At 42.5% G+C, this 27,610-nt stretch overlaps 1 protein-coding gene across 1 annotated transcript in view; it reads left to right on the top strand.

Moving 5' to 3' along the window:
* The window catches only part of LOC101923360 (dystonin), a 303,205-nt gene extending 300,313 nt beyond the window's left edge, over positions 1-2,892 (top strand). Inside the window, 2 exon segments of the mRNA XM_055811183.1 lie at positions 160-283; positions 1,640-2,892. Of these exon segments, the coding sequence (XP_055667158.1) occupies positions 160-283; positions 1,640-1,905 (390 nt within the window). The 3' untranslated portion in view covers positions 1,906-2,892.
* Positions 2,893-27,610: the final 24,718 nt, after the last annotated feature.

Raw genomic sequence — 27,610 nt, 5'->3', positions numbered from 1 at the left:
CCATAGTGACTCAAATAATTTTTTCAGATTCACAATGAATGTTTTTATGATGATCATATTGCAGGCTATGTACTACCGAATACCAGGCCTTAACCTTCAGTAGTCTCAATTGGAAAAACCTTCTTTTTTGTGTTTGTTTTGTTTTTTTCTTTTGCATAGGGAACACCGATTCAAGGAAGTAAACTCAGACTGCCAGGATATCTGTCGGGGAAGGGCTTCCACTCTGGAGAAGACAGTGGCATCTTGTCAACAGCAGCTACCAGAGTCAGAGCTCAGTTTGCAGGTGTGTGTCCTGACTTCAGAGCTTGATCTACTGCTTGCTTCATTTTCTACCTGAATACTTAGGGTCACGTTAGGCTGTGAGGGAGATGTCAGAAGAATGGGAAGAAGTGAAAATCGTAGTGTGTGTCCACATTAGTGTTGCCATGGGGGCACATAATCACGATAATGGTCCTCCCTCCGTTCACGTGCTTGCACAGCAGGTACATTCAACTCTGGATGTGCAAATTCATGACTGCAAACCTTCTTGACAATGATATCTCCAACGTATCTGCCTAAGGCACTAGAGAAGAAGCATTTACTTAAAAAGAAAGGGTTTGGTTGTTCCCTGTATTCAAGTTAAGCTCAGCTGTGATGGAGCAGAAGGGTCACTTAATCATGAGCAGCTGTAGATGACCTTAGTAATGGAATATCCCACAGAGATTTTTAAAACAGTATATGAAAGTAGAAAGCAGTGAAGCTTTGCTCTTCTAGGATCCTCAGAGCAGCTTTGTATAAGGGAGAAGGCTAGATGGTTAAACAGAAGATAGCTCTACCGGCTTTTCCTCACATCTTAAGCTCTGCAGAGCATACTGAGCAGTACTGGAAAATCCTGTTGAAGGAGTACGTGTCTTATAGGTGATTTGAAAAATGAGCCACCTAAGATTTCAGCTTCAACTTGGTGTTCTTCACACATACAGGGAACCAGATATGTCAAGATAAAAAAATCTCAATAAGTAATCGGAAAATTATCAAAAAAACATATTAATGGTTTTCTGTTTAAGATTCTTTGTTGTGGTTTTTTTTTTTTTCATGGCACATTGTCTTGGTGGGCAGGCTTTCACTTTAGCAGGTTTGCTGAGAGTTCATTTACTCAGCCCTTTGGGAGAATGTATACTCTGCCCTTGTTTACTTGCAACTTTCAACTGTATAGTATTGGCTTTTTTAAAAAAAGAGGGATACACATTTAAAAATAGGGATATTAAGCTGTGTCTCCAAGGTGCATATCTGGAGAAATCTTGAATGCATGAAGAGTCCAGATACTGAATTCTTTCAGTCCATAACTGAGGAAATGGCAGGGGAAAGAAAGGCTCTGGCTGTTGAGTGAATGTACAATGCATGTCTGGTAAGTCAAGAAAAGTTGCCAGGCTAATACATTTTTAATGAGATGTGCTAGTGACAGCTTAACTGTGTCTCAGCATTTGATCTCACATTTCCTTGTCTTTAGTGAGAGATACGGCATCATCTAGCTTGCCCATCAGAGGTCTAAAGTTTAGTTTGTGCAATGAGGAATTTTTGAAGTTGCCAGAGGTCTAGGAGAGACCTGCACACCTCCTCCATCCTTTCGTCTAATACTGATGGATATCTTCCCTCTCTCTAGAAACCAGAAGAACTCCAAGCAGACCTGGAAGCCGAGCAGGAAGCAAGGCTGGCAGCAGGTCAAGTAGCCGCCGAGGCAGTGATGCATCTGACTTTGACATTTCAGAAATCCAGTCTGTATGCTCAGACATGTCAGAGACTGTTCCTGCTACAAGCAGACCGACACCCCGAGCAGGTTCTCGGCCAGCATCAGCCAAGCCTTCTAAAATTCCAACTCCCCAGAGAAGGCCACTAGCCAGCAAATTGGACAAGTCCTTGAAGAGATAATATGATTGGCTATGTAAAGGTCTTTTCCTTTTGCATTAAGTATTTAAGTCCGTAAGATGTAAAATATCATGTAGAAATTATTGTGAAATATCGCAAGAGGTGGATTTTTAATTCTGCAGATGGCCTTATTTGTGTATTTGTCTTCTTATTTTATGTGTATAATTTTTGTCAGATTTGTTTTTGTTTATGCCATATCCTGTAAGAAGGGGGAAGAGTTTTAATGTAAACTAACAGTTGTACACAGTAATGTGTAGAAAGTACACTAAAAATAATTGCCGAATGTACAGTGTACTGAATGTACAGTAAGTCTCTGCAACCTCAATAAAATAGGCCTATCACTATGTCATTAGTTAACAGTAAAGGATACCTCATGATTTTTCTTTAAAAAAGAAAAAGAGAATACTAAAAAGCCAAAAGACACAATTACACATTTTGAGCTAACTAAACAAACACTAAAGGATGTATGTCAAAACTACTAAGGAATACAAATCCACATTCACAGTACCCTTATTTATACAGCATCTCCCAGAGAACTCACAGAAGTAATTAAGCACTCACCGGTAATACAATACTCCAATACCTTGCAGCATTTCTGTGCCATTGCTTTCAATGAGGCCAGACACATTCTGGATATCTGAACTATTATTCTGTAAGAATATCAATATAAAGTGCATTCATGTAAATGTGAGGTTTTCTTTTGCTTGAGTGGATGGTAGCACTGTATCATTGAACTCATTTTGTATCAAAGCAATTTTGCTTGCAGAAAGCTCCAAAATAAACATGTCCCTTAACTTTATTTCTATTGTATTTCTTATTTCACAGGAAGATAATTTTCTGCATTATGTTTTAGGGCATATATTATGTTAGATGACCAACAATTACCATAGGAACATAGGCTTTAATGTAATTCTCCATTATCAGCAATCAAATTTTGGTTAGCTGCTGTATTTGTTTAATAAAACACTAAATTGCACCTATCAGATCATATGAAATTATATGTAATTGTTGTGTGTTGACAATTATTTTCTTCCTATTAAACTGACATTTATATACCATGTATGAAAGGCATAAAGAGTAATTCAGTTGCTCTTTTTGTCAGTGAAGTATTTTTGCTATTCATGGATTCTTTGAAAGCATTAATAATAGTTCATTTTCAGCTGAAAAAGGATGCAGCTTCAAATGGGAGCACTGTAGAATGGCTGGGTAGATGCTGTAGTAAATAGTGACAGAACCCTTAGAAATTAAAAATGCTCTTTGATAATATCAGAAAGACTTAGGTAGACTTTGGCCAACGTGGCAGACCAAATAGTCTAAACCTGACCATTCGTATACTAGAAAATGAGTTCCTTTAGTAGAGGACTTTTAGGGGAAGACTGTTTTATGGTTGGTCCCTTAGCATGCCGAAAATGAAGCAGAAGCTCAGCTGATTACATGCAGGTCATGGTGATACCTGTGTTTGCTGCCAGCACTTAGTGGCAGCATTACTAAGATAATGTTTTCTGAGTTGTCACAAGAGCTTCCTGCAGACTCACAAATTGACTCACACAATCAGTTTATGAGAAACAGAAAAATAAAATGATCCTCAAAGAGATAATTGAATCAATCAAACCCCACTTGCATCAGGATTTCCTCCAACACAAGAGTTCTATGCGTGTAGAAAGCAGCCAGCAACCAGTCCTACTGCAGCTGGTTTGGGAATAGGCATGCACATGTAGTGAATACTAAAGCATCAGTCTCTGCTGTGGTGCTTTATCTTCCCGTGTTTCACCTCTCCTGTTGCTGCTATTCATCCACTGATTGTTTTCCTAGAACATTAAAATACATCAGGATGACTTCCGTGCTCTTGGGAAGCCCACAACACCCTTGGATAGAGAAGCAGTCCGCATTTACAGTCGCTGAAGTATCGCTGCTTGTCAGAAGGGTAGAATTTTAGGCACTGTCGTGGCTGACTTGGCTGTAGGAGGAGATGGTGCCCACTGTGATGTTCTTGGTGCGTTTTTTAACCACAGGACTGATGGTGAAGGACGTAAGGATGGCAAATCTGAGTAACTCCTTTGTAAGAATACGTGCATAGTTTAGTTCCTTGTGGCCCGAATGGATGGAGCAGCTCACTCCACGTGAGGTAGTGTTGGCACCTACCCAAAGCGCCTTGTGTATATATTGTGGTCTTAGCTTAAACGTATTTATAACACTTCATTAATTATGCAACTTTGTGGAATTTTCATGTTGCTATGTTGTAACTTTACCGAAGTATTAGAGCTGTGACCAGCCTCTGAGAAACACAATGTCAGCTAAGAGAACCCAAGCTACTGCAAAACAGGGAAGGCTGGGACTGGCAAAGTGGGGAAATCCATCTATGGTCTTGAGGCAATCATCCAGTATTGGAAACCCAATGAATAGTAAATTAAACAGGACTAGGAATTCTCTTAAAAAGCCCAAATCTGTCTCCAGATGTTATACCTTACTTAATTACATTCTTCCAAAAATTATTTAACTGATTTGATTCATGCTAAGAACTCGTAAAACTAAGAGACTCTCCAAGATTCTGTTCCCTGTGTTAATACTGACACAAACGTTGGATCCTCTGCATTTCTGTGACCCAAGGACAAACCTGCAGAATTTGGTGAAAAAGGCTTATTGTGGACTTGCAGAATCCTAGAATGGTTCGGGTTGGAAGGGACCTTAAAGACCATCTAGTTCTGATTCCCCTGCCAGGGGCAGGGGCACCTTCCGCTAGAGCAGGTTGCTCGGAGCCCCATCCAGCCTGGCCTTGAGCACTTCCAGGGATGGGGCAGCCACAGCTTCTCTGAGTAACCTGTGCCAGTGCCTCACCACCCTCGCAGTAAAAGTTTGTAAAAAGTAAACATCTAATTGAAATCAAACCTCTTTCAAGTTAAAGCCGTTGCCCCTTGTCCTACCACTTACAGGACTTACAGTAAGTGATAGGTAGATCAGTTTTAGTGAACTATTTTTGTAAAGGAAGTTATGGAATTCAGTTTCCATATTCCTGTAATTCAAACATACGACTCCTTTGGTGCCACCATAAATGAGAGGAAGGCTCAACCCTATAAGCCCATCCCCATCTCGTTCAGCCGCATGAGTTTTTACATAATCTCCCTCATCATCAGACATGCATTTTCTCCCTTTTGTTTATCTTCCTTCTAACAACAGTTGACCATAAATTCACCCAGCCTGCTGGATGACCATAAACAGAGCCAACCTTTTGGTGTGGCCTAAACTCTTATCTCTCTGTATTTGGTGATTGTCCTGCACAGTGAAGGAGCCGAGGTGATGGGGAGCGAAGAGGGGTTGGAAAGCCTGAGCTATGAGAGCCGTATTGTTTAGCGAACAACCTATATTTAGTACTTGGAAAAGCTGGCTGAGTTCTAGGCTCTTTTTTCAGTCATTTTCAGCTTTCTGCATTTCTGTTTTGCTGCCTTGAAAATGGGGAAGTGTCCACAGAATTTTCTAAAAATCTGTAAGTAGCCCATTAGAAGGGCTAGCGATACCTTGTGGCCTAGGTGTCCTCAGCTTCTCCGGGTTAGGTATTTTGTGAGCCTCTTAATTTCACACTAACGTGGTAGGTGACAGTAATTCAGGCTTTGCCTGCAGCGCAAAAAACGTAGGGATGAGGTTATATGCAATCTTAATTTAGAAATGAATGCATTTCATAAAAATACACCCTGATGCAAGCAGCTATGCCATACCACAGCCAGTAGCGATGTTTGAACCTGTAGCTGCCTTTGCTGATGCCTGCCATAGGACTGGCAAGGCCATCTACACCCCACAGCCTGGAGATGTGAGAGGGGCCACAGCACTTACGTACGTTGGTCACAGGATGTGGCAAGAGGACGACGCATTGCTGAGCACTTGCTGTAATAGCCTAGAAATACCCACAGGGATGGAGAATAAACATTACCTGGTTTGCTGCATCTCAGTACAGCTGCCCTAACAGCTTCCAGGTGCTTCCAGTTCCTAAGATGTGTGGCAGCATCTGAGCTCATCCTGACATAGTGGTATTTAGCTCGATGTTTGCTCTAGCTGTGGGCTGTAGAGTGGGGAGCGGTGATGTCAGGAGGTTTACACCTGTGCGCAAGGTGAGTGGAATTCTGTAGAACAGAGAAAGGTGCTTTCCTAATGAAAATTGGTTTCCTGGCTGAATTTAAATAACCTGGTTGCAAACATGGAGGTGGGAGAGATGGTTGGCTTGGTTGCTTGTGTATTTTTTAAGTGTTGTCAGGTTAAATGCAAGTAGGTTACTCATCTGTGTAGACAAAAGAAGTCGTATTTCTTAACAAGGGGAATGTTGCAGAGGAAGAGGGAGGTCCTCAGAAATAATGGGTAAGGCAGCAGCTTAAATTTCATATGACTTGCATGAAAATGCTTGGTGGCTGATACTATGGAGGTATTTTTTATGCTGATTGAAGTCCTTCTGTTAAGACTTGTTCAGACTTGGGCTGCTGCAAATGAAGTGGTGTCTGACCTGAAGCTAATAGAGTCTTGGGGGTTGTTGTTTCATAATTAAGTGGTTCTTCTGAACTGAAATTGTTTAAATAGTCTGAATTGTAGCTCAGGGTGCTCAAACTGCGTTGCTGTATTTGAAGGTCGAGGGAAAGAGTGATGAAGGTGAATTGCCTAACTTAGCTGGCATCCTGGGTGAGTAAGTACAATAAAGTTAATAGACATGTTCTTAGTACTTGGATGATTGAATATGAGTAAGAGCCCCAAACCATAAATCAGGCCCTGTCAGCATCTACAATGTTTTTTGTTCCTCTGGGAGGAGGCAGCCAGAGTGATGATAGCTCTGTCCTGACAGGAAAAGCTGACTTGAAGCTTTTTGTGGGGGTCACGATGGTCTTTCCAACACTTTAGAAAAATATACGCCACCACTAATTTTTATTTTTATTTTTTTTACTCTTCCTGGGGCTAGATCATGGCTCTTCCAAGTCTTATTTTATTGGCAGATTAACAGGGACGTATGGAAGACTTTGCACTGTCTGGACTATTTTTGAAGGCAATGAGTTCATATAACAAAGAAATGTCTCTCTATATAAAAACCTATGATCGAAGTATAAGAGAGGGAACAAGTCAGTTCAAAATAAGGGTGAAAAAAAAATAGGCTTATAAATACTGCAAATGTTGAGCAACTCCACATTTGCTGATCAGAAAGACGGGGTGAAGCTTCACCTCTAGCAACACTGGTTTGAAGCTTTATAGACCAAGTCAACAAAGCAAGGTAACTGGGAATAGGTAGTGCTCACCAAAAGCTGCTGCAGGATCTGGGTGCTGACGGAGCTGAGCTGCTACTTGGAGCCCTGTCCACTCATGGGAACATGAGAGGATTGAAAAGTTTCTAACATATAACAAGCTTTTTCTGAAAAAGCACAGGTAAGCTCTGGGATCAGTTTAGACTTGAAAAAATGATAGAAGCGATAATAAATGATGTATTTGTGGAAACCTGAATAAATATAGTATGGAAGAGTTGGCTTAGTTTCTGGAGGGAAGTTGCATCTTACAAGCTACCTGGAAGCCCTTGAAAGGATCAATTAGTGCCGGCAAAGGCTGAGATAGACCACATGGCTTTGCAAAAAAAAAATTGCACAATTTCTCAGAGAAGTAAGGACTTATGGGATCGGAAGAAAGGCTTTCACAAGGGTAAATGGCATGCTGAAAGCCAGGAAAGACAGTGTAGGACAAGGCGGTCAGTTTTAAGAGGAAAGAGGTCTGCAGTAGAGCCGTTGACACGTTTTAAGACAAAGCTGCAAACACTGGCTCCAAAGTTCCTGGAGTGCACGCTCTTGGAGGGGTGCTCTGGAAAAAAGCATCACTTTGTTTCTGTGATTCATCGCACCTCCTGGGAGGTGTGCGCTGCTTTCCACTGACGCTGAGGATCCCGCAGTGACTAGCTCAGCCCTAGCCAACCAACCTTTAGATGGCTAATGTAAGTGGAATGAATCCCACCCCAAGTTAATGAGTTTATTTCTAGCCAAGGGTAACATGGGGTGGGATTTTCATGAATGGTTTGGAAATTCTGCTGCTGCTGGCAGTTATCACTTACAGACCTTTTTGGTGCACTAGAAGTATTTCAGGCGTATGCAAAACGTGGACCCTCATATAACTTGGCACCATTTCTAGTCACATTCAGGAAGCACAAACCATGTCAGACGGGTGGGTAATCAAGTCACATTATTACTTTCAAATGAGTAGCTTTTGAGCATTCCTGGGATCCTTCAGCAGCAAACCCAGGTACAAGCAAGTGTCCTCCCCTCTGTGCTGCTCCCAGTCACACATGCCTCTGTGAGGCAGCTGCAAATCCTGTTGCCTTCAGGTTCTCCAGTCACTCATCCTACTGGCATCAGTGTATATGAACACATCTTGTCGCAGGACACTCTGGCAGGCCCTGTGCATCCTCAAGATCCAAACCATTTCACAACTTCAGTCACTGAAAAGGCTGTGACACTGACATGTTTCTCTCCTTTTCAAGTGTCGTACGGATCAGAGGAAGATAACAGAAAGGGGTTTTCCCAAAAGACGTGAGCTATTCGTTACTTTGGTGTGGTTGTTCTGGGGTTTTTTCTTTATTTGCATTCTAAATCAGCACGACCGAGTGTGGCCATACATAAATAGCTCTTTCTGGAATGAAGAAAAATAAAGTAAGTTCTCGGTGTGATGAATATTTACTGAACACTATTTCTTTGAATAGCTCTCCATTCAGGCAGAAGTGAATCCAGGGCACAGTTTATTGTATTGGAACTCAAGGGCAAAATACTCATTTTAAAGCAAGCTTAATTTGTTGTGTAAAAATACAATGAGATGCAATAAACAAACCACAAACAGATTAGGCAAGCCTAACGCCTTTTTTCAAAAGGAAGGCAAATGCTAGCAGTGAATGCTGCTTCCATGTATTGTTATAGTTTTCTCCTTGCAAAGTATATTTGCAAATACTTGGTACAGTTGTCCTGAACTGTACAGCAGCTCTGCAGCATTTCCTATTAAAATGAGCAAACTTAATTTTCCAGCCCATGTGCATGGCTCTGTAACAAAAGCCGGAGCGATGCTTTCCACGGCCAGATGGCGAGGAGAGTGTGTGAGCTGCAGCGCCTGAACTCGGGCTGAACCTCCCGGTTCTGGTCCCCACGCAGGCACAGCTGCCTCCTCGCCCGGGCGACCTGGCAGCAGCTGGAGAGAAACGGCCTGCCGGGAGGCCATGCCTCATTATTTCTGCCAAGGCTCAGGAAGATTTTTCACCTAACCACAGCATTTTCAAATGCTGGAAAGCCTTTGTAAGTCCACTAATATGGTTGTTTAGCCAACACAGACTTCTCCATGTGATTGCTTTTTTTATACACGCACTGTATTTACCTGGGAGGGGAAATAATGAAGAAATAATCCCTAATAATGTTACCCTCACGCAATTCAGGGATTTTTTTCTCTCTCTTTTTTATTTTTTTGTAATTTTTTTTTCCTTTCCACCAGCTTATGAGGACTTATTAAATCTTTTTAGATTTCTGGGGAGGGTTTTGTTCTTAATGATGCAAAAGAATTTTAATGTAGCTGTCACTAATGGAAAAGCTCTTCTTAATTATCGATGGAAACTTCAGCTCCTGAATGAACACTTAGTATCTGGGAGGTGTAAGCCTTACTATGCAAGGGAGCTCCTCCTCCCCTCTGAGCTCCCACTCCGTTTCCAGCGATGTGTGTAGGACTCTCCAGAAATGTTGCCATGATCTCATCCAGAAAAACAACCCAGGTCAGTACCAGCCCAAGCCACTGTTAGGCTGTAGCCACTACAGGGGCTTCAGGCTCCCGCCCCCAGCCTCTCCCCACGGCAGGAGCGATGCCTGGAGCACAGCATGGGGGGTCTCCCGGTGGCCTGTCTGTGTCAGGGCTGGCAGCGGGTGTGGGTGGCAGGCATCTGCTTGGCGGCCCAGTTTCACAACAAGATGACTTCTCCGATAGCGGGGCACGCTCAGCCCCAGCAGCGAGAGGCCTTATTTCTCCTGGCCAGACCATGCTGGTGCTGGGGAGGATCTGCACGTGCTGGATGAACCTGTCCTCTTTCTACTGCCAGGGGGGCTTCACTGGGCTCAGGGCTGACTGCTTCTTTCAGTTAGCTGTGGTATCGCAAGGCGATAGCTGTGTATAGAGCAAGAATTACCACAGTAATTTCCAAAGTCTGGAACAGAATAGCTCCTTACTTAGGAACAGTTATCAGTAAGAGCGTTGCCTGCTAGCAACTTTGACAGGAATCTGAGCATCTTCTCTTTGTGTCCTCTTCAGGGGCTTTCTGAAAGTGTGGTGGGGAAATTTGGGACACCTCATCTGTCCTGAAGGTGCACACGTGTAAATGTGTATGGAATCCATAGCTCCATGTACTCACACAGGAGCTGAAAGTAGGACCATGCCACCGCCTTGCGTGTCCAGCTGGTCAACAGAGGTGGACCAGGATTTGTACTACTTGCCACAGCATGCAAGTACCTCATATGAATAACTGAGTAGTGGGACTCAGACCTGAAAGTTACGGTTTGTTTAGTCTTCCCTCGAGGGCAGGACTGTGTGTGCGGTGGAGATTTCCAGTTTGGTTGTTTCTTTATTCACAAAGCTTCATGATTTTTGTGTTGGAAAGACTGTTGAAGATGTATTTGTTTCTGCTCCTAATGGAAGGCAGTAGGTTCTGTGATACTTTTTCCCCCCCCCCTTATTTCTTAGAGTATGAAATTTATTTAGGCTGAAATTTAGAACTAATTCCTCTAAAAAATGTCTTTGAAAAAAAGAAAAAATATTATTTTTGTAGAAAATGCCTTTGTGTTGGAAGGGGCAGAACTGTGGTTTTTATTAACCATGATTTGAGTTGAACTAGTTGTGAACAGAAAAGACAGGTAGAGAATACAGACCCATTCCTCTGTTTTCTTAACTTTTTCTCCTGTTTATGTTATTCTTGTATCGTGAAACACTAACAGAGGTAGACAATTAGTCAGGCATTTCCTAAATAGCAATGCAAACCAAAAGGGGGATTACCAACTGGAGTTGAGCTTGTCAATCAAAATGGCAGACTGAAGAATCTTTGCCTTGTCTTGGATACACGGCCTGCTGTATACAGGAATGTCTTTTCATATTATGTCTATATATTAGTAATCAGACTCTGGCCCTGAATGTTATGGTATTAAACTGTAGGGTATAAGACATGGTCTCCAGCACTACATAAATAAAAGCAAGTATTTTCAACTATGCTGAGGGAGTTTGAGTTGAGGGACAGTGATGCTATTCAACCAGTAAGAACCCCAAACCTTAGATAAAATACAAAAGTGTGCAATAATTATGTAGGATGTGATTGTTAAAGTGCTGATAACATTTAGAAGCACCTGTTGGATGGGCAATATTTTAGGCAGCTGCGTTAACATCAAGTGATCATTTGGAGACCAGTTTTGGGGACTGTAGTAGTTTGGGGGTTTTTTTGTGGTTGTGTACAGACTGAGAACATTTGCAGTCCAACACGAGGATATATATACATGGTTTGGAAGGCAGAGATAAAATCAGTTGGATTAAAATTCAAGAGGAGAAGACATGATGTTGTGATATTAACTTGCAAGGAAACATTTTTGCCAGAAACTGTACTGTGTAAAGTCACATATGCAGTCTCAAACTGGAGCACCAGCTGTGTCTATCGCTGGAAAGATCTAGTCAACAATGCATGTCAAAGAAAATTATAGTATAATTTATTCATACCTCTTAGAATAGCAGAAATAAGGCTGCAATCCATGTGCCTGTAGACAAAAGGTTTTGTCCTAGTTCCTATCCTGTCTGAGGATGCTATATCACAGTGATAAAATGCCATTGCGACAGATGACAAAGGAAAAGCAAATTAAAGCGTAGTTCCTAATTAAAGTCTGAAATAAGTGTACAATTCCAGTAGAAATAACTGACAGGCCTGCCAATTAAAGCATGAGCAGCAAATCCTGTAGCACAAAGCTGTTTTCCTGGCTCTGAGCATTGGGGTGGGTGGGTGGAGAGTGAGTTTGGGATTGACTTGAACAAGCCTGGAGAAAGATGGCTTAAAATCAAATACCATTTATATATTTTTTTAAGTCAGTGTTTAGTTGTGTTTTCTGTCAAAGTTTTTCTTCAGTTAGTTTTTCAGGAGGGGAGGCCATCCAAAAGAAAACAAGGAGTCTCAGATTTAATGTTCTATCTTGCAACAGCTATTCTTTGGCAGGGCTCTGTTCTGGCAGTGAAGCAGATGATGAACAGTGCTTCTCCAAGTCGATACAACATCAGGAGAGTCTTTACACCATTTTGCAGTGTCCCTCTGAGTAAAGAAGCAAGCTAGCGTTTCAGGTTAGGTGATACTGGGGCATTTCTTGAGTGAGCATTTCTTGACGCAGTTCTGTAAGACACCAGTATAAAGCACTTGTGTCGGTGATCATTCTACAGTTAAAAAAAAAAAAAAAAAAAGAGTCGTATTACTGGAAATATAAAAAAATAGCATATGTGATAGTTTCCTGGCCAGTCTTGGTTTGCCTCAGAAATGCTTTGGTGACGCTATGCTTCCAATAAACATTAATATAACAAAACACATTCTGTTTTCAGCACTTCTGACTGTGACTCTCCCCTCAAATCTCTAACTCTTTGCTGTCTGGCCTGGCGCAGTGGTTACGGCGCTCTGCCAGCACTTCTCCGCTCTCGCTAAACTGACGGCCATATCGACAGTGGTGACTAGCAGAGCTGGCAAAATAGAGATGGCGTTTCTTGCTCATAGAGGGCTGATTTTCTTGTTCTTAGATTTCATGGTTCTGAGTGGAAAAATGATGATGTGTATTTGGTACTTCTGTTCCCTATGGTAAATGAAACAGAGAAATTAAGTGCAACGTGAGAATGCAAAAGTCAATATATGAGAGTACTTTGAAAAATCCCAAATAAATGCAGGTCTAACTTTAATCTTCAGTGGTTTGCCTTAGGGTATTTTTTTCATGTTCATACATATGTCTTCCTAGCATATTACAAACAAAGTTCACCTGGAGAATGGAATTCAATATGTACTGTAACACTTTTATCTTTTTTTCTTTCTTTTTTTTTTTTTTTTCTGAGGCCAATAGGTGGTTGATTTAGAATGGGATAAGTATTCTGTGTACTTCCAAACTTTCCCTTATGTTAGAGATAACGTGCTGTCTAAGTTTTGCTCCAAAGAGGTGTTTAAAATTAAAAAGTGGGTGAGATAGGAAAGCAGAAAAATACCTCTTGGTGAAATTAGAATTGCTCTGAACGACATGGCCCAAATGGCTCAAATGCATCCTGCTGCACCAAAACTGTCCTCAGGACAGAAGGGTTCAGTCCTTGTAGGAAGTGTCCTAATACAACTTACCTTTACTGTGGCGCTGCTGGTCCTTTATTCTAGTATCTGTAACCTCTGCAGACTGCTGCTCTGCTCTTACTGTTTTACAGCTACGATTGATAAAAAGCAGGAATATGCCACCTTTACAGATAGGAAATGGAGAAGTAGATTAAGCAACGCAGCTGGGAATATTCAGGAAATTTGCCGGCAAATCAGGAAACTGGCTTGGTTCATGCTAATCTTCATCAAGTCCTCAACCTGAAAGAACATCCCTCTCTTCCAAGCTCATCATTATTTAATTATGGCTGTTTAGGAGCCTAAATCTAATCTTCCTTGCCTGAAAATACATCCTGGGTTACCTGGAAACTCAAGTTATTACTTTTTAAAACAGTTAAATGTCAGAGTTCAGTCACAGAGGGTTATCTGGTAGAGAAGGCATTGGATGTGCAAGGTACAAAAGTACAAGTCAAGCAGTTACACTGCACTGTTTCTGTGAGGGAACACAGGCTCAAGAGAAACACAAACTCGAATATGAATTCAGTTTGGGGCTCTGGAATGTTTCTGTTTTAATAGTGTTCTAATAAAATCAAAACATTGAATCTTTCCCAGCAAAGTTATAAATAGAATGTGGGCACCCTCCTTCTTACACAAAAAGATAAGCTGCAAAAGGGGATTGTTCACAAAATGGAAATAATCCAATAAAAAATGCTGGCATTTCACTTGTATCTCAGAGCTGCTGCGCTTCTGTAATAAGCAGCTGTTATTCCTGCTTCGTTTTTCCGTGTAATTGATTTATTCTCATGACTGAGAAGGAGATGATGTGGCATGAAAAAGACAAATGGCCTTTCTGCACAGTGGCCCCACCGTGGCTCTGATGGGTGAGCCGGTGGTGATATTGAAGTCTTAGGTGGCCGCAGTAGCTTTGGGGCTGTGCAAACCATGCCACTGGAATCCACTAGGAAGATAGGTTCTGCTCCTGTTATAATCCACATTATGTTTATTTGGGTCCAGAAATTACTCTGTAGAAGACACAAAACTGGGAGCAGTGGCTGATACGCCAGGGGTTGTGTTGCCGTTCAGAAGGATCCAACGACAGGCTGGAGAAATGGCCGGCAGGAACCTCATGATGTTCACCAAAGGGAGGTACAGAGTCCTGCACCTGGGGAGAAATAACCCCAAGCACCCGTACACGCTGGGGCTGGCCAGCGGGGAAGCAGCCCTGCAGAAAAGGCCTGGGGGCTCCTGGTGGACACGAAGTTGATCACGGCCAGTTGTGTGCCCTTTGCCAAAGGTGCCCAACAGCATTCTGGGCTGCATTAGCAAAAGCATTGCCAGCAGGTTGAGGGAGGTGATCCCTCTGCCCTGCTCAGTCCTGGTGAGGCCACATCTGGGGTGCTGTGCCCAGCTCTGGGCTCTCCAGTACAAGACATGGACATACTGGAGGGAGCCCAGCAAAGAGGCATAATGATGAAGAGTGTGGAGCATTTTACATAAAAAGAGAGACTGGGAGAGAGGGAGCTGTTTATCTGATAGGAGGAGAGATGGGGGTAAAGAAGATGGAGGTAGACCTGTGAAAGGACGAAAGGCAATGGGCATGAGCTGAAATACAAGAAGAATACTTAGAAGAGACTTTTTGCTGTAAAGGTGATTGAATGCTGGAACAGATTGCCTAGGCAAGCTGTGGAGATGCCATTCTTGGAGACATTAAAAACCTGACTGGACATAGTCCTGAGTGGCATGGTCTAGCTGGCCGTTCTCTGAGCAGGGGGGTTGGACAAAATGATCTCCAAAGGCCCCTTCCAGCCTCAACAATTGTCTGATTCTGTGACTTATGCCCTCGAAGAGTGTGATTTTGTATGTTTTAAATGGTATTTGGTATTTATAGTACTACTGAATCTAGGAGCATCAGCCACAGCTATGGCTCCCAAGGAGCTGCCAATACAGGGAGGCAAGACCTAGGACAGTGAAAGGGAAAGGCAAAGAAACAAAGTGATTTGCTGAAGGCAAGTTGTAAACCACATCTTCTTCGTTTCTTGCACAGTGCTCTATTCACAAGTTTGGTTTTTTTTTTTTTTGGTTTGGGTTCCCCCACCCCCCTCCTTCTTTCTTCCCCCAAAAAACACTCTGGTTTTCTTTCAGAGTCTGCCTGGGTAGCGAATGATATATGAATGCACAGATCTCGCTTATTATAAATATACCAATATAGATTACATTTCTGAACCAAGTTTGCCCTCTATTCAGCACTTTGGGGAAACAGAGGTACATTCATTCTGTGAGAACCTCTTCAAAGATCTATTCACAGCCACTCATGGGAAGTGCTACATCTCTGGGCACGTGTGAGGGGAAAAAGCACTTTAATTGAATGCATGAGTATCTCACTGACTGCCAGATTGTGACTGGCCTCTGTACAAGCCCAAAGTTGCGTGTGTTCTGCCGGGAACAAGAAACCACTGCTGGGCCACCCCAACCTCTTACTCTGAGCTGCCTAGCAGACCAGGCACTGCAGAATGAAGACAGATCCTTGCCTGCTCTGTCAAGGTAGCCATGGGATCTGAAAACAAGGCTCCTTGCAATATAGACCATTCATTAGGCTAAAGGACATCCTAAACGTGGCTTCTATGTACGGAGCTGTGAGCTGTAGGTACTCAGAGTTGAATGTGTGCGGATTTGTGTAGGAAAGGAAAGTTTCTAGAGTGCTGGGTGTTATGACTAGTCTGGGGTACAAAACTGTGAAAGGGAAGGGACGGTTTCATGGTTTTATGCAACATCCTTTTGACTGTTTGTGTCTATAGGTACTAGCATAAGCTTTGGCCTGTGTTCAAATTTTGTTTGAACTGGACACATCCACTCGAGCAAAATTTGGCTTTATCTTCCCTACAGTGCTGTGGGATGTTATTCTGCTTTGTAATATGTATGCATGACTCTTGCTCCACAGATGTGGAAGATGTCACAAGTCACGTATTTTTAAATGTGGACTCCAGTTTCACTCTGTACCTTTCTTTGCTTGCTATAAATTACGTTTCATTTTCTGTCCTTCTATTACTAAAAGCTAATCTACTCATGCATTTCTAGAAAACCCCCTGATGGATCATGACTAATAACACATAGCATGCATAAAGAAAGTGGAACAGGATGGGCAAAGGCATGAGGATACCCAGGGAGAGACTTACACTGTTCATTAAAAATATACAAATTTGCTTCAGGAGATTTGATAAACACTGATTTTGCTTGTAGAAAGCGAAAGATAAAAAAGCAGCCCCCGTCCTCCTTTTCTGCAAAATGAAAGGAACTGATGTAATTGTGCTAAATCCAGTACAATGAAGTGCTATCGGACCTGTGCCAGCCGTGTATTTCCTGCCAGTGTCTGCTCCTCCAATCAGTTTAATTATGAGCAATTGTTTGGGTTGTGCTGTGAAGAAATATTAAAGAATGGAAAAAAGAACATACTTCAGGTCATTATTTTGCAACTGATTCATGGTTTGGCAGAAACAATTAACTAGATTTTATGCTTTACAACACTGTAATAGTATCAGCGTGGATCAACCTTGCCATATAAGCACATACAGCACAAATCCACCGTTTATTTTGACAAGGTTCTAGTTGAAGCATTTGAAAAATGCTGAAATAACATCAGCTATTGGCTAGAATTTTTGGTTAATCATGTGCCTGCTCTTATCGAAGGGATCTAAGCAGGCTATGAAAAAGCTGGCTATTGTTAATGCCCCCTATGTTTATCTGTCATGTCAAATTTTGATGCTGATTTTTCTAGCGCTAGACGCACGTCTCATGTTTTGCTGCTCCATGCAGGGGCATTTTGTAATCCTAGATCAGCCCTTTTGGAGGGGCAGACTGGGGCAAGGAGGTTCTTTCCCCAGCTTTCAAAAATGCTCTCTTTCTGACTGTTTTCCTTGGTATGCTGAAGACTTAACTGAGCTAACTAATTGCTCTGGAAGTGAATCCTGATTAAAGCACCCCTCGGCTTCTGTGGAATGGCTTCAGTGCGGATTAGACAGGGTGGTTACTGGGGTAGTGCTTTTGTGCTGAATGCTCTTAGCGCAGAGTTCTTGCAGGACAAAACCCAAAGCGCCAGTTGGTGGTGCTTGACAGCCTGGTCCGCTGCTGAGACCGGAGCGAGCCAGGCACAGCATCCCTTCTGGAAGGGAGGAGGTCCTCACCTTGCTGAGGCCTCGCTGTTGTTCCTCTGCGAGCGAAGGATTTTAGATTTCAGGCATTGTCAGATAATATTTATCAGCAAACTAGAAAAAAAATATCCCTTGGAACACAGAAAATGAAGAGTTTCTAACACCTGTGGCAAGCGTTAGTTTTCAGCGGTTCAGGCCTAGATCTGATAGATGACATGCTGCAACAGTGTGCTCCCTCCAGGAATGTAACCAACCAGCCTGATCTGGATCCTGTTCCAACAGAAAACAAAAGATGCACTTGTTTTCATATTTGCTAATGGAAAATGTTCTTTTTTTTCCCCACTCCAGTGTGACTTATGTACACTCCGGTGGTTTGCGATACCAGAATGAATTCCAGTAACTAACACATCTCTCCTTGCACCAAGTAATATGGGATTAAAGCAAGTAAATTGGGTAAATGCTGCAGGTGGAATTTTACATCTCTGCCAGGTTCTGCAGTCTTCATGTTAAGCATGTTTCTTGGATGTAGTTTAAGCCTCTGAAGTTCCAGAGGTACCAAGGATCCAGCTGTTTGTAAAAATGAGAGGATCCAGCTGCAAATCATCCCAGACTTGGGCTGCTCCGATTCTGCTGTTAAAATGTGAGCAATGCTAATTTAAGGCAATGAAGTTCTGAATTTCAACGGAGTTCAGAAACAGAACTGAGGTTCTGTGTTTGGAGCCTATGTTTAGTACTTTTGTGGATCCGCTTAGCCTGAAGATCATTTAAAATGGAAGAGAACATATTTTGCCTGACAGGGTGCTGCACCTCAGTTTCCTAAGCATGTCTGGGAAAACCGTTTTCCATAAGGAAGCTGTATTTCCTGCTAATATAAAATCCTTCCCTTCTCGTATTGATGTTACAGAAGGAACACTAATGATTATTGCTGCAGAAAACAGAGGCTGGGGAAACGACACCGATGTTTGGAAGAGTAGGATCAAAAGCATAATGGAAGATAAGGAGGTATGACCATGTGATGTGTCATAGAAGTTACCAGGGAAGAGTAGAGATTAAGATCATGCTATCCAAGTCAATTTAATACCATAAAACCGTGAAAAATGATTTTATTCCTGCCACTGACACAGCTAATGAATAAGGGCAGAGGTGGGTCTCAAAAAGAAATTTCCATTACCACTGATGTTTTTAAGTGCTGTATTTTGACAACAGCCTAAAAATAAAATCAGTTATGTTGCCAGATCTATAACTGTTTTATTTTTTCCAGCTGTATTCTTAGAGTTACCCAGAAAAGTGTCATTGATTTGAAAGCATGGCTATGATCTGCTCTGCCACTGTTGCTTTCTTCTGTTGTACCCTCAAGAATGGCAGAAACAAGAAGAGAACTTATCTGGCCCTTTTACCAGCCTCATTATACTGCTTAACATTCCTTGCTGATTGTAAGCTTTTTGCCTCATGGGAAATTGTCCCCCCTGACGTCCCCTGGCTCTTCAGTGTTGAACCTCATCTTTCACTGCGCTGCCCCGCCACTGAGTTATGTGATACCATCACAACTCTTTGGTTTCTTTTGTGGTAAGATGCCTCTTTTTTTCTATACCATTTATGAGTACATTGAAAGGCACAGCTCCCTACAGGAACATAGCCTCCACTGTGAAAGCTGTTCTTTATTTCTACCTTTTCCCTTCCTGCCCTCCGAAACATTATTTAATAGAAGACCTCCCTTTTTCCTTAATACCATCCTTAGTTTATTAGGATCTTTGGGAAGGACCTAATCCAAAACTTTTTGGAAATAAAAAAAAAAACAACCTATTTTGAGTATATCACCCTTGCAGTGACTCTGGCAGTTTGCTGAGATGTGACTTACCTGTTTTCTAGGAACGCTCCTCCACAGGCTATCATGTTGGGCAGTGTCTGCTGCTTCTATTTCTTGCTATACTTTCTACCAGTTTCTCAAGTCCAGAGGTTAAATTTATTGGTTAGTAACTCTTCAAGTCACACAGAGCTCTTAATTATTTTTTTATATATATATTTTTTAACTCTGAATTTTCCACTTCACATTTTTCTGCTACTGTCACTGTTTTATAACAGTAGCTGCAGTTGGGTATTGCTACCAAGGAGCAGTTTTAGTCTCTGTATATCATCTCCCAATAAAGATTTATGTTGTCTTTGCATATAGCTTAGTATATAGGTGAACTGTAGAGTATACGTGGCAGGAATTAGACGTGCTGAGAGTCACTAGCTGTGTTTATGGCAGTGAATTATGCAGTACCTGAGTACTGATACGCAGTCCCATCTGTAGGATTAAGCTGTTGGAAAGGTCTCTGGTATGGTTTGGGCCTGAACCAACTTTCACCCTCATAAGCAATTCTGGGCAAAGTTTGGGAGTTGGGAGCAGTCTTCATCCTGTGCTACTTTGCATGCAGACCCCTGTTTTGGAGAACAGATTTCATGGTAGGGGTGTGAGTTGCTCCAAGGCATACAGCCCGAGTGCTGGGTAATGGTCCCCGTTCTGGTCGGTGTACAGCTGTAACCACATTGCTCAGTGTGCTGTGCTGGGCACTCTGCTAGGTACCTGTCTACAAATGCCCTTGGGTGAAGGGTTTTACCTGTTTACCAGTATTCCTTCAGAAGAACATCTCAGAAGGTCCCAGGACATCTCCTGTGAACAGCTGAGTGAGCTTTAGTTTATTTGCGCAGCCTTATTTATATTCCCTTTGGAGACCCGCGGCAGTTTTCTTCCATCTCCATGTGCCGATTTCTCCCGAAAACCTGTCACAAGACAGTGCCCATCTGCGCGTGGCTTATCGGCACAGTATCTCTTGTCCCATATAAGGTGCCCTGTGCTCCTCTGGCAGCGCCGGCTGCATGCATGCCCTTCTCAGCTGGGGGCCACACGTGGTTTGGATTTGCGAGTTGGTCTCTTCAGTCTGAGTTTTTTCTTTTTAAATTTTAAAATTTGTTTCTCCCCTTTTGCTTGGTCCCATCACAGAGCTCTTGGCTGTGTCCTGCCGCGCTGGGATGAGTGCTCCCATCCTCAGGCAGTGCCTGTGCACAGTGATCACAGATCAGGTCCTTCAGTAGCGCTCCTGTCTTTTGAGTGTTGTTCATTTTTCTGACTGTAAGTGCTACTCACCTTCATGGTGTTATTATTTCATGGCACCCACTGATTTAAATCTTCTGTAATGTTTTAAAGACCCTTTATTTCATGGTAAGAATCCTTAGTTTCACCAGATTTTCATGCATTTAAAGTAGACAGAAGTCTTTAGAGACACACTGATGCTTTCTTTTGTTCTTCCTGCACATTTTTTTCCTTGCAGTGCCCTCAGCACAGTCACACAGCAAGTGAGCTCCTACCTGCTTCCTACAAGGGTGTCTCTAGCAGCGTTCATACAAGAGAGAGCAGCTGCTGCCTTTCCAGACCTCTGCAGACTGCACGTGTCTGCCCAGCCCGTTTGCTAAAGTTAGTGAGATTTAAACTCCAGGGAGATACGCCAGCAGAGCAGTGCTGTGCCGCTGGCTGTGCCTGGCCAGCCTCTACAGCCCAAAAGGAAAATTAATTTACTTGAGCCGGCAGCATTGAACTGCCACTGAGACCTGAACTAGTATCTCTGTGCAGCCTGTTGGCCTTGCAATATAAAATCAAAAGCCTCTCTGTTTTCATGTCCTGTCTCTGACACCAGCCAACAGCAGATGCTTTGGCTAATGATGTTTATACCCAGACCATCTAGCTGATGTTGCTAAAATGACAATCTACTGTGCAGTACATATATGACTGTAAACTTCAAATCTATGGAAAAAACCCACTACACAGTATATTACACAACTGACTGTAAGAAACTCTGGGTACTGCTATAATACAAACTATTTCAGGATGACGTTTATTGAAAATTGTCCAATTTCATTTTTTTGTGCCCTCAGGAATAGTTTGCATTGTGCCCTTAGAGTCCTGTTCATGGATCTCTCAATTCATCTCTCACCTCAAGCTGTCAGCTAGAGCGTAAACTGCAAGAAGAACTGGCTTTGCAACTTAGTGCATATTTTTATAAAACTAGGGGATTTTAACATACTAATACTTTTTTGTAGGTCAGTCTACTTCACTATGTAAATCTATTAATAAAGACAAAAAACTTTTAGGTTTACTAAACGTCCTTATCAGCAAAAAATATGTATTACTACATAAATAGTAAAAAGTCAGTGCATTCCTTTTCTAATTATAAAGCAATTTTCCACAAGCTAAGCAGTGAAAATACTTGTCTGGAGGAAGCTTATGTTTTTGCTTTTGGGGGTTGTTGGCTTTTGATTCAAATTCAGCTTCTACCCTTTGGTTCATTTTTCTGCTTAGCCTCACGAGAGGAATTCTCCGTTTGTTTGCAACCTGCTGTCTAGCTGAATATGTGAAAAATGTGAAGCTAGAGAGTTTTATGGGATCACTAACACACTGTATTTCTGGTTTGGATGTTTCTTCACAAATGTAGATTTAATTCCTTTATTGTTTCTCTTATAGCTCTTTTTGAAGTTCATGCCTTCGCTCTGTATCAACTCGCCTCGTTCTGGTGTGATTCCTGTCTAAGTGGAAAAAGCACCAGCATTACAAAGATTAATTGCTATAGCTTTCAGGTGCTAAGTGGAGATGCAAGTCCTCTAACTAGTCCTAAGGGGTCCAAAATGGTTGTGATTATCTTCTGTTATTTATGTTGTCTCTGTTCAAAGACCCTAAAGGGAATCCTGTCCTGCCTAGGTACACCGTAGTTGTTCCATGCAGTTTCCAACAAAGTGTTGGTTAGCTTACGTGGATGTCGTAGCTGGAGGGCAATTCAGCCTTCCTGTCAGAAGCATCTTCTAAGCACAAATTCACTGGTCGTACAGACAAACCTGAGAAATCTGCATCCTTGACAGGCTTTGGCCCTTCTCTCTTGGCATCCAAAGGACCGAGAGAAAATTGCGAAGACTGAGGGATGCTGCACCATTTTTGTGGTGGTGAAGGGTCACCACCACTGGCTGAGGGGTTTGCTCTATCCCCTCTGCTGGAATCAGATCATGGTGGTGTTGGCCTGAGGATCTGAAGCAAGTGTACTCTTGGTATTAAAATAGAAAAACAGAGCTCAAGAGAAGTAAAACTTGTGCTGTACAGATTTCAACGGCTGATTATTCATTACTGGCCACTGCAAAGTCTAGAAAAACAGTATCTGTTTAACTCTACTCTGTGTTCGGTAAATGACCTAATGCTGTACCCTTCCTGCAGTGAATCTGCTGCTCTTTCTCATAATATTGCATGGGGAGTGATTTTCTACCACAGGTAGAAACGTTATTTAGACACTGATAAACATTATTTAGATACTGATTGCTGGTAAAAGCAATGCACAGTATCGGGAATGGGGAAGGAGGTGAGATGCTCACAGGACTTTGGAGATTTCTTTGCCATACCTACCTCACACCAAAGAAGAATTCTTCCCTGTAGGAATTTAAAAGTAAGTTACATGAAACTAGGCTGTCAAGCAAGAAAATACCTGGAAAGCTTTAAAAAAACCCCACAAAAACAAACACAAAGAATGGCCACTAGCCTGTTCGAAGCAGTTCTTCAGAAAAACTTCAATTCAGGCTATGCAGCAGGGTGAGTTGTGGAAAAGAGTAACTGCTATGAATGACCGTGAAGGGCAGAGAGTGGTTAAAAAATAGACTGTGGGGGAAGTGGACAATGTAGCTGGTGTCTCAAACCCTCTCATGAGGCTGAAGGTCAAGAGCTGTAAAGAAGCCCAGTCAGTAAAGGAGGTTAGCTTGACAGAAGCATCCATAGATGGTAATGAAAGGAAGCAATTAGACCAGCGGCTCCCATGGTATGCTGGTGTGTTTTCCAAGAACAATGAAGAACTTGGATGACAGGATTGAGAGCAACGCTGCTCTGTGCTAAACCACTGAATGCTCCTGGGAAGCAGCGCTTATGCTGGCTGCCCTGCCGTCTAGGATCTGGGTAGAAATGTTAAATTACAGGCTGGGGAATGGCCTGACTGTGCACCCAATGGTGCTGTTGGCACCCTTGGTTATCTAGGAAGCTCTGTGGTTGTGGGTGGTTTCAATTTTTGCTATTGATACACTTACTGCCTTTGAAGCAGCTTGTTAGCACATGTAAGGCGGCACCACTGGCAGCTAATTGGGATCTCTTTTGGTGCAGAAGTGGTTCAGCTATCTGTGTGTTGTGCCTGCACAAGATAACAACCCCTAAGCAGGCTGCAGGCCAGAGCGTCCCGGGCGCTGCTTCTCATCCCCGGGGGAGGATGGCTGCAAGCCTGTTGAGGTACGCACCAAGCCCTCTCCTCAGCTGGCAGCACCGAGCGCCCTGTCCACACCTCGGCTGCTGCCTGGAGAGGCAGGGATTGTTCAATAACACACTTCTAGTGCTCTGGGTGCATTGGGGCACTGCCAGACCTGGGTGGGCCACACACAGGTAGGTGCTGCTGGAGGAGCCTGCTGCAGCTCAGTGCTGGCTGTGCTGAGCCCTGCCAGCTCCACAAGCCGCTTCAGTCTCTGTGCAACACATTCCTTTTCCCTCTCCCTTCTGCCCAGACAGACACTATCTAGGCTTTTCATTCTTCTAGGCAGTCCCCCATTTCCTCGGATGAAATTTATTTTAACTATATAAAATCACAGAGGAGACTTGATGCTATATGCTGACTGCACAAAGTTTAATCCCCAGCCTGTTCAACACAGCTACCTGCCTCTCTTGCGTGGTAAACACCCTAAATTAGATTTGAAGGAAAAAAACATTTATTTTTTTTATTTCCTTTGCTTTCTCAGTTTTGTTTTCTTTTGTTAATTTTATTGCTCACCCTATTGGGTTCCGTTGAGAATTTAAAGCACTAGTCTTTGTGTCAGCCTCCAGATGATGTGAACCTCCTGAGTTAGGTGCAAGACCTGGGTGAGTTTCTCACGTCAGTACTCTCCACAGCTTCTGATTTCAGAACTCCGCATGTTTTGGTGAACTTCACGTTATCTCTCTAGAACGTGGAAGAAACAGCTAATACTAGAAGAAAATATTGTAAAGCTTGCAGCTGAGAGGGTTTCTAAATCCGGAGTGCAAAGGTATGCAACCATTTAAAACCAGAAATCTAACCTGTGCTTGCAGTAGTCTGGTACAAACAAGGTGTTTGTAGAGTGTTGATGTCAGTGGTGTGACTAATGCAGGTACCTCTTCTTCCTCCCACAAAAATCTTCCCTCGGTGTCTGTTAACCCACCTGTTTGTCAATTCTAAACACTGACTCAGGCTCTTCATTAATCTTCACTTAGAAATGTGACCAAGACCTGAAAGACTATAAATGAGGACAAGACCAGAAAGAAAGCGGCACAGATATTGAAGAGACCAGGTAGAAGGGAGACACATGGTGACTGAGAAAATGGAGAAGTTTAAGTGTTTGGTGGTGTGGGTTTTGTTGGCTAACAGGTAGAAATACTTCAAGTGAGAGAAATGCCTTTTCAGAAAGGCAAATGAAGGTAATTTGAGATGTGAAACGTAGGTAATTTTCTGCGTGTTGCAGAATTAGTAGCAGGTAATATCTTTAATGGTATACATATTATGAGGAAGAGCAGGTTGGTTATTAGGTATTGCTGAGCAGATTCTGCACACTCTTACATCCCCAGAAAAAAGGAAATTTTGGAGATGGGTCAGGAGAAGAAGAAAACCCAAGAAAAACGTTAAAAACTTTTATTATAGAGCTGAGCTGGTTGACACAAACATGCAGTCCTGGGGAGATGATGATGCCAGATTGTACGAGTCGGATACTGTCCAGAGGAAAAGTTTGGTAGGCAATCATAAGTCAAAGTTAAAAAGTACAATTAGATGCTAATTTTCATGCCAAACAGGAAGAAATAGAAGAACAGGAAGCTGTGGAGGAATTTAGCAGATGTCAGTACTGAAGAAAGGTAACTAAAATGTCAATCAGTGAAGTGTTTTTGCGGATCCTGCCACAGAGTCCACTAGATAATTAGACAGAGCAAATAATTGAAGGTCAGTCCTAAGCCGTGCATTATACTGTATTCCTCTCTGTCATGAGGAAACTGTCATGTTTTCCCCTCTCAGTCATTTCATAAACTTAAGTCTTTCCTCACAAAATCAGGAACTTCATACATCTGTCCCAGAATACACTTTTGTGTGTATACTAATTTTATTTTACTTCTTCCTCCTTAGTTTTTCTATTGGTATAGTTTTTAACAGTGGATCAAGATGTAATGTAATGGTCAAGAATAATTTTAGTTTAAAAAAAAACCAATGCCACAACCCCAAAAGTTCTGTAATAGCAACAGAAAAGCTCTCATTTGCCACTCATGATGTATTGAAATAGTTGTGCTAGAGCATTTTGCACATCATTATGAGTCATCTTAAATACACTATCAAGTCTGTATCATCTAGTAAGAGGTAACACCTCTTCTCTCAAGTCTACCCTGGCATCTGGCCTTGTTTCCTAGACAGAATCATCAGATTCCTGCCTTGGGAATCCATGCTACACTGTCCAACTGTCTTGGTAACATCCCAAGTTGTATTTTTCCCTGGTGAAAGCCTGAAGGGGAAAAAAAAAAAGTTAAAAACTACAAGTCCAGCACGGAGATGTGATGTCAGGAGTACTGTATAATGAGATCTCTGAAGTAACTATTTTAGTATTTAATGTATTGATGAAGTTTCAGACATGATTCTGTGGATACTGCACTTTCAGGAAAGATGTGGACCAGTTGGACAGAGTCCAGAAGCAAACAAAAAGCATGACAGAGGTTTAAAAAAGTCATGCCCTATGAGTTGAAGGCACAGTGGTTGTTTAGTCTAGAGAAAAGAAGACTGAGGGCAGGCATGATAACAGTGTTTGTTAAAATATTTTAAAGGATGCTCCAAGGAGAAAGGGAATAAATTATTTGTTCCAGTGGGCAAAGTGCAAGAAGTGATAGTTTTAAATAGCAGTAAGGGAGATTTCTGTTAAACTTTAAGGAAAGATAAACTGTTCTAGTAGTAAAGATAGCCAAGCACTGGAGGTTCTTGAAAGGAGAAGTGGGAGGTGGTAGGAGCCTATTATTAGAATTCTGATAAATAAATGTCTATACATACAAACTATGTATATAAATATCCAAAGTTTAACTGAAAGGGTTTCACTCAGTGGTGAGCTGCGGTGAGCTGCATAGTTTCTTATGGACACTTGAGGGTGACCATTCTTCCACCATGACATGAACAGAGCTAATCAAGAAAAGGCAGAAGCTGTTGCTTGTCCCATGTAGGTGGTTTCAGTCACCCAAGGAGCAACACATGGATTTTGGCAATGCAGAAGAGGGGCTCTAGGGTTTTGCAAAAGGAAGCACCTGAAGACAGGCATTGGGCCACATGTAGGCAACAGCTATTGCTGCTGCTCATCAGGTGCTGCTGTTCAAGGTAGAAATGACCTTGCCTTGAAGCTTTCAAGGTGATTTCTGGAGTCCAGCTTCTTTCTCTTTTCTTCTGTTCTCTGTGTGCTCATGCCGGGACATCTGGCTCCCATGTACTGGAGCACCCTGTCCTGCTTATGTGTGTTTGCCTGCCTGCCTCAGCTTTCACTGACGTTGCTTGGGCAGCAAAGACCACTTGGGCCTTCTCCACTCCTTTCCAGACTCCAGGTCCTCTAATCAGCATTTCATGCCATGGATGTTTCTCTTGAAGCTACACACTTTCAGTGCTCAATGCAGTTTTGCTACTTAAGGTCTGTTTAGAGTCTGGGCAGCGCTGATGCCCCATTGCCCCTGGAATACCTCCCTGTAAACTGCCACTTTCTGCCTGCCTTAAGGCAGAATTATGCTGAAATCCATATGCATGGGATGCCAGCCAGAGGCTGGTGGAACTGCTTTAAGGTGTGAGCTTATCTGCCTCATTAAATAACCAGGAGAAGCTGGCTGCAACTTTCCTTCAAAAAGCTCAGTCATACCAGCAGCAGATTAGGGTATAAATAATCCATTTGGCAGGGTTAATACAAAAATACCTCTCCGTTGCTCAGCACTTGTTTTTCATCCATTTTCTTAGTTATGCTGCCTCGGTGCCTCTGGCACCCAGTATGCAGTTTCTATTTCGGGAAGCTCTCTGAGTGATTGCTCTCAGCGGGACACAAGGTTATGGGACTTTCTTGTAAACCCAGATTTGTTCCTGGTGTGCCTGTGGCATGGCAAGCAAACGGAGATCCCATTCACCAGCTGCACTTTGAAATCATACGTGTCTTGCCAAGCAGGTCTAAGCAGCTA

Source organism: Falco peregrinus, chromosome 7 (assembly GCF_023634155.1).
Source record: "Falco peregrinus isolate bFalPer1 chromosome 7, bFalPer1.pri, whole genome shotgun sequence".
NCBI lineage: Eukaryota > Metazoa > Chordata > Aves > Falconiformes > Falconidae > Falco > Falco peregrinus.
Note: the sequence above shows the minus strand (reverse complement) of the source record. Positions and strands in the feature narration are given on the sequence as shown.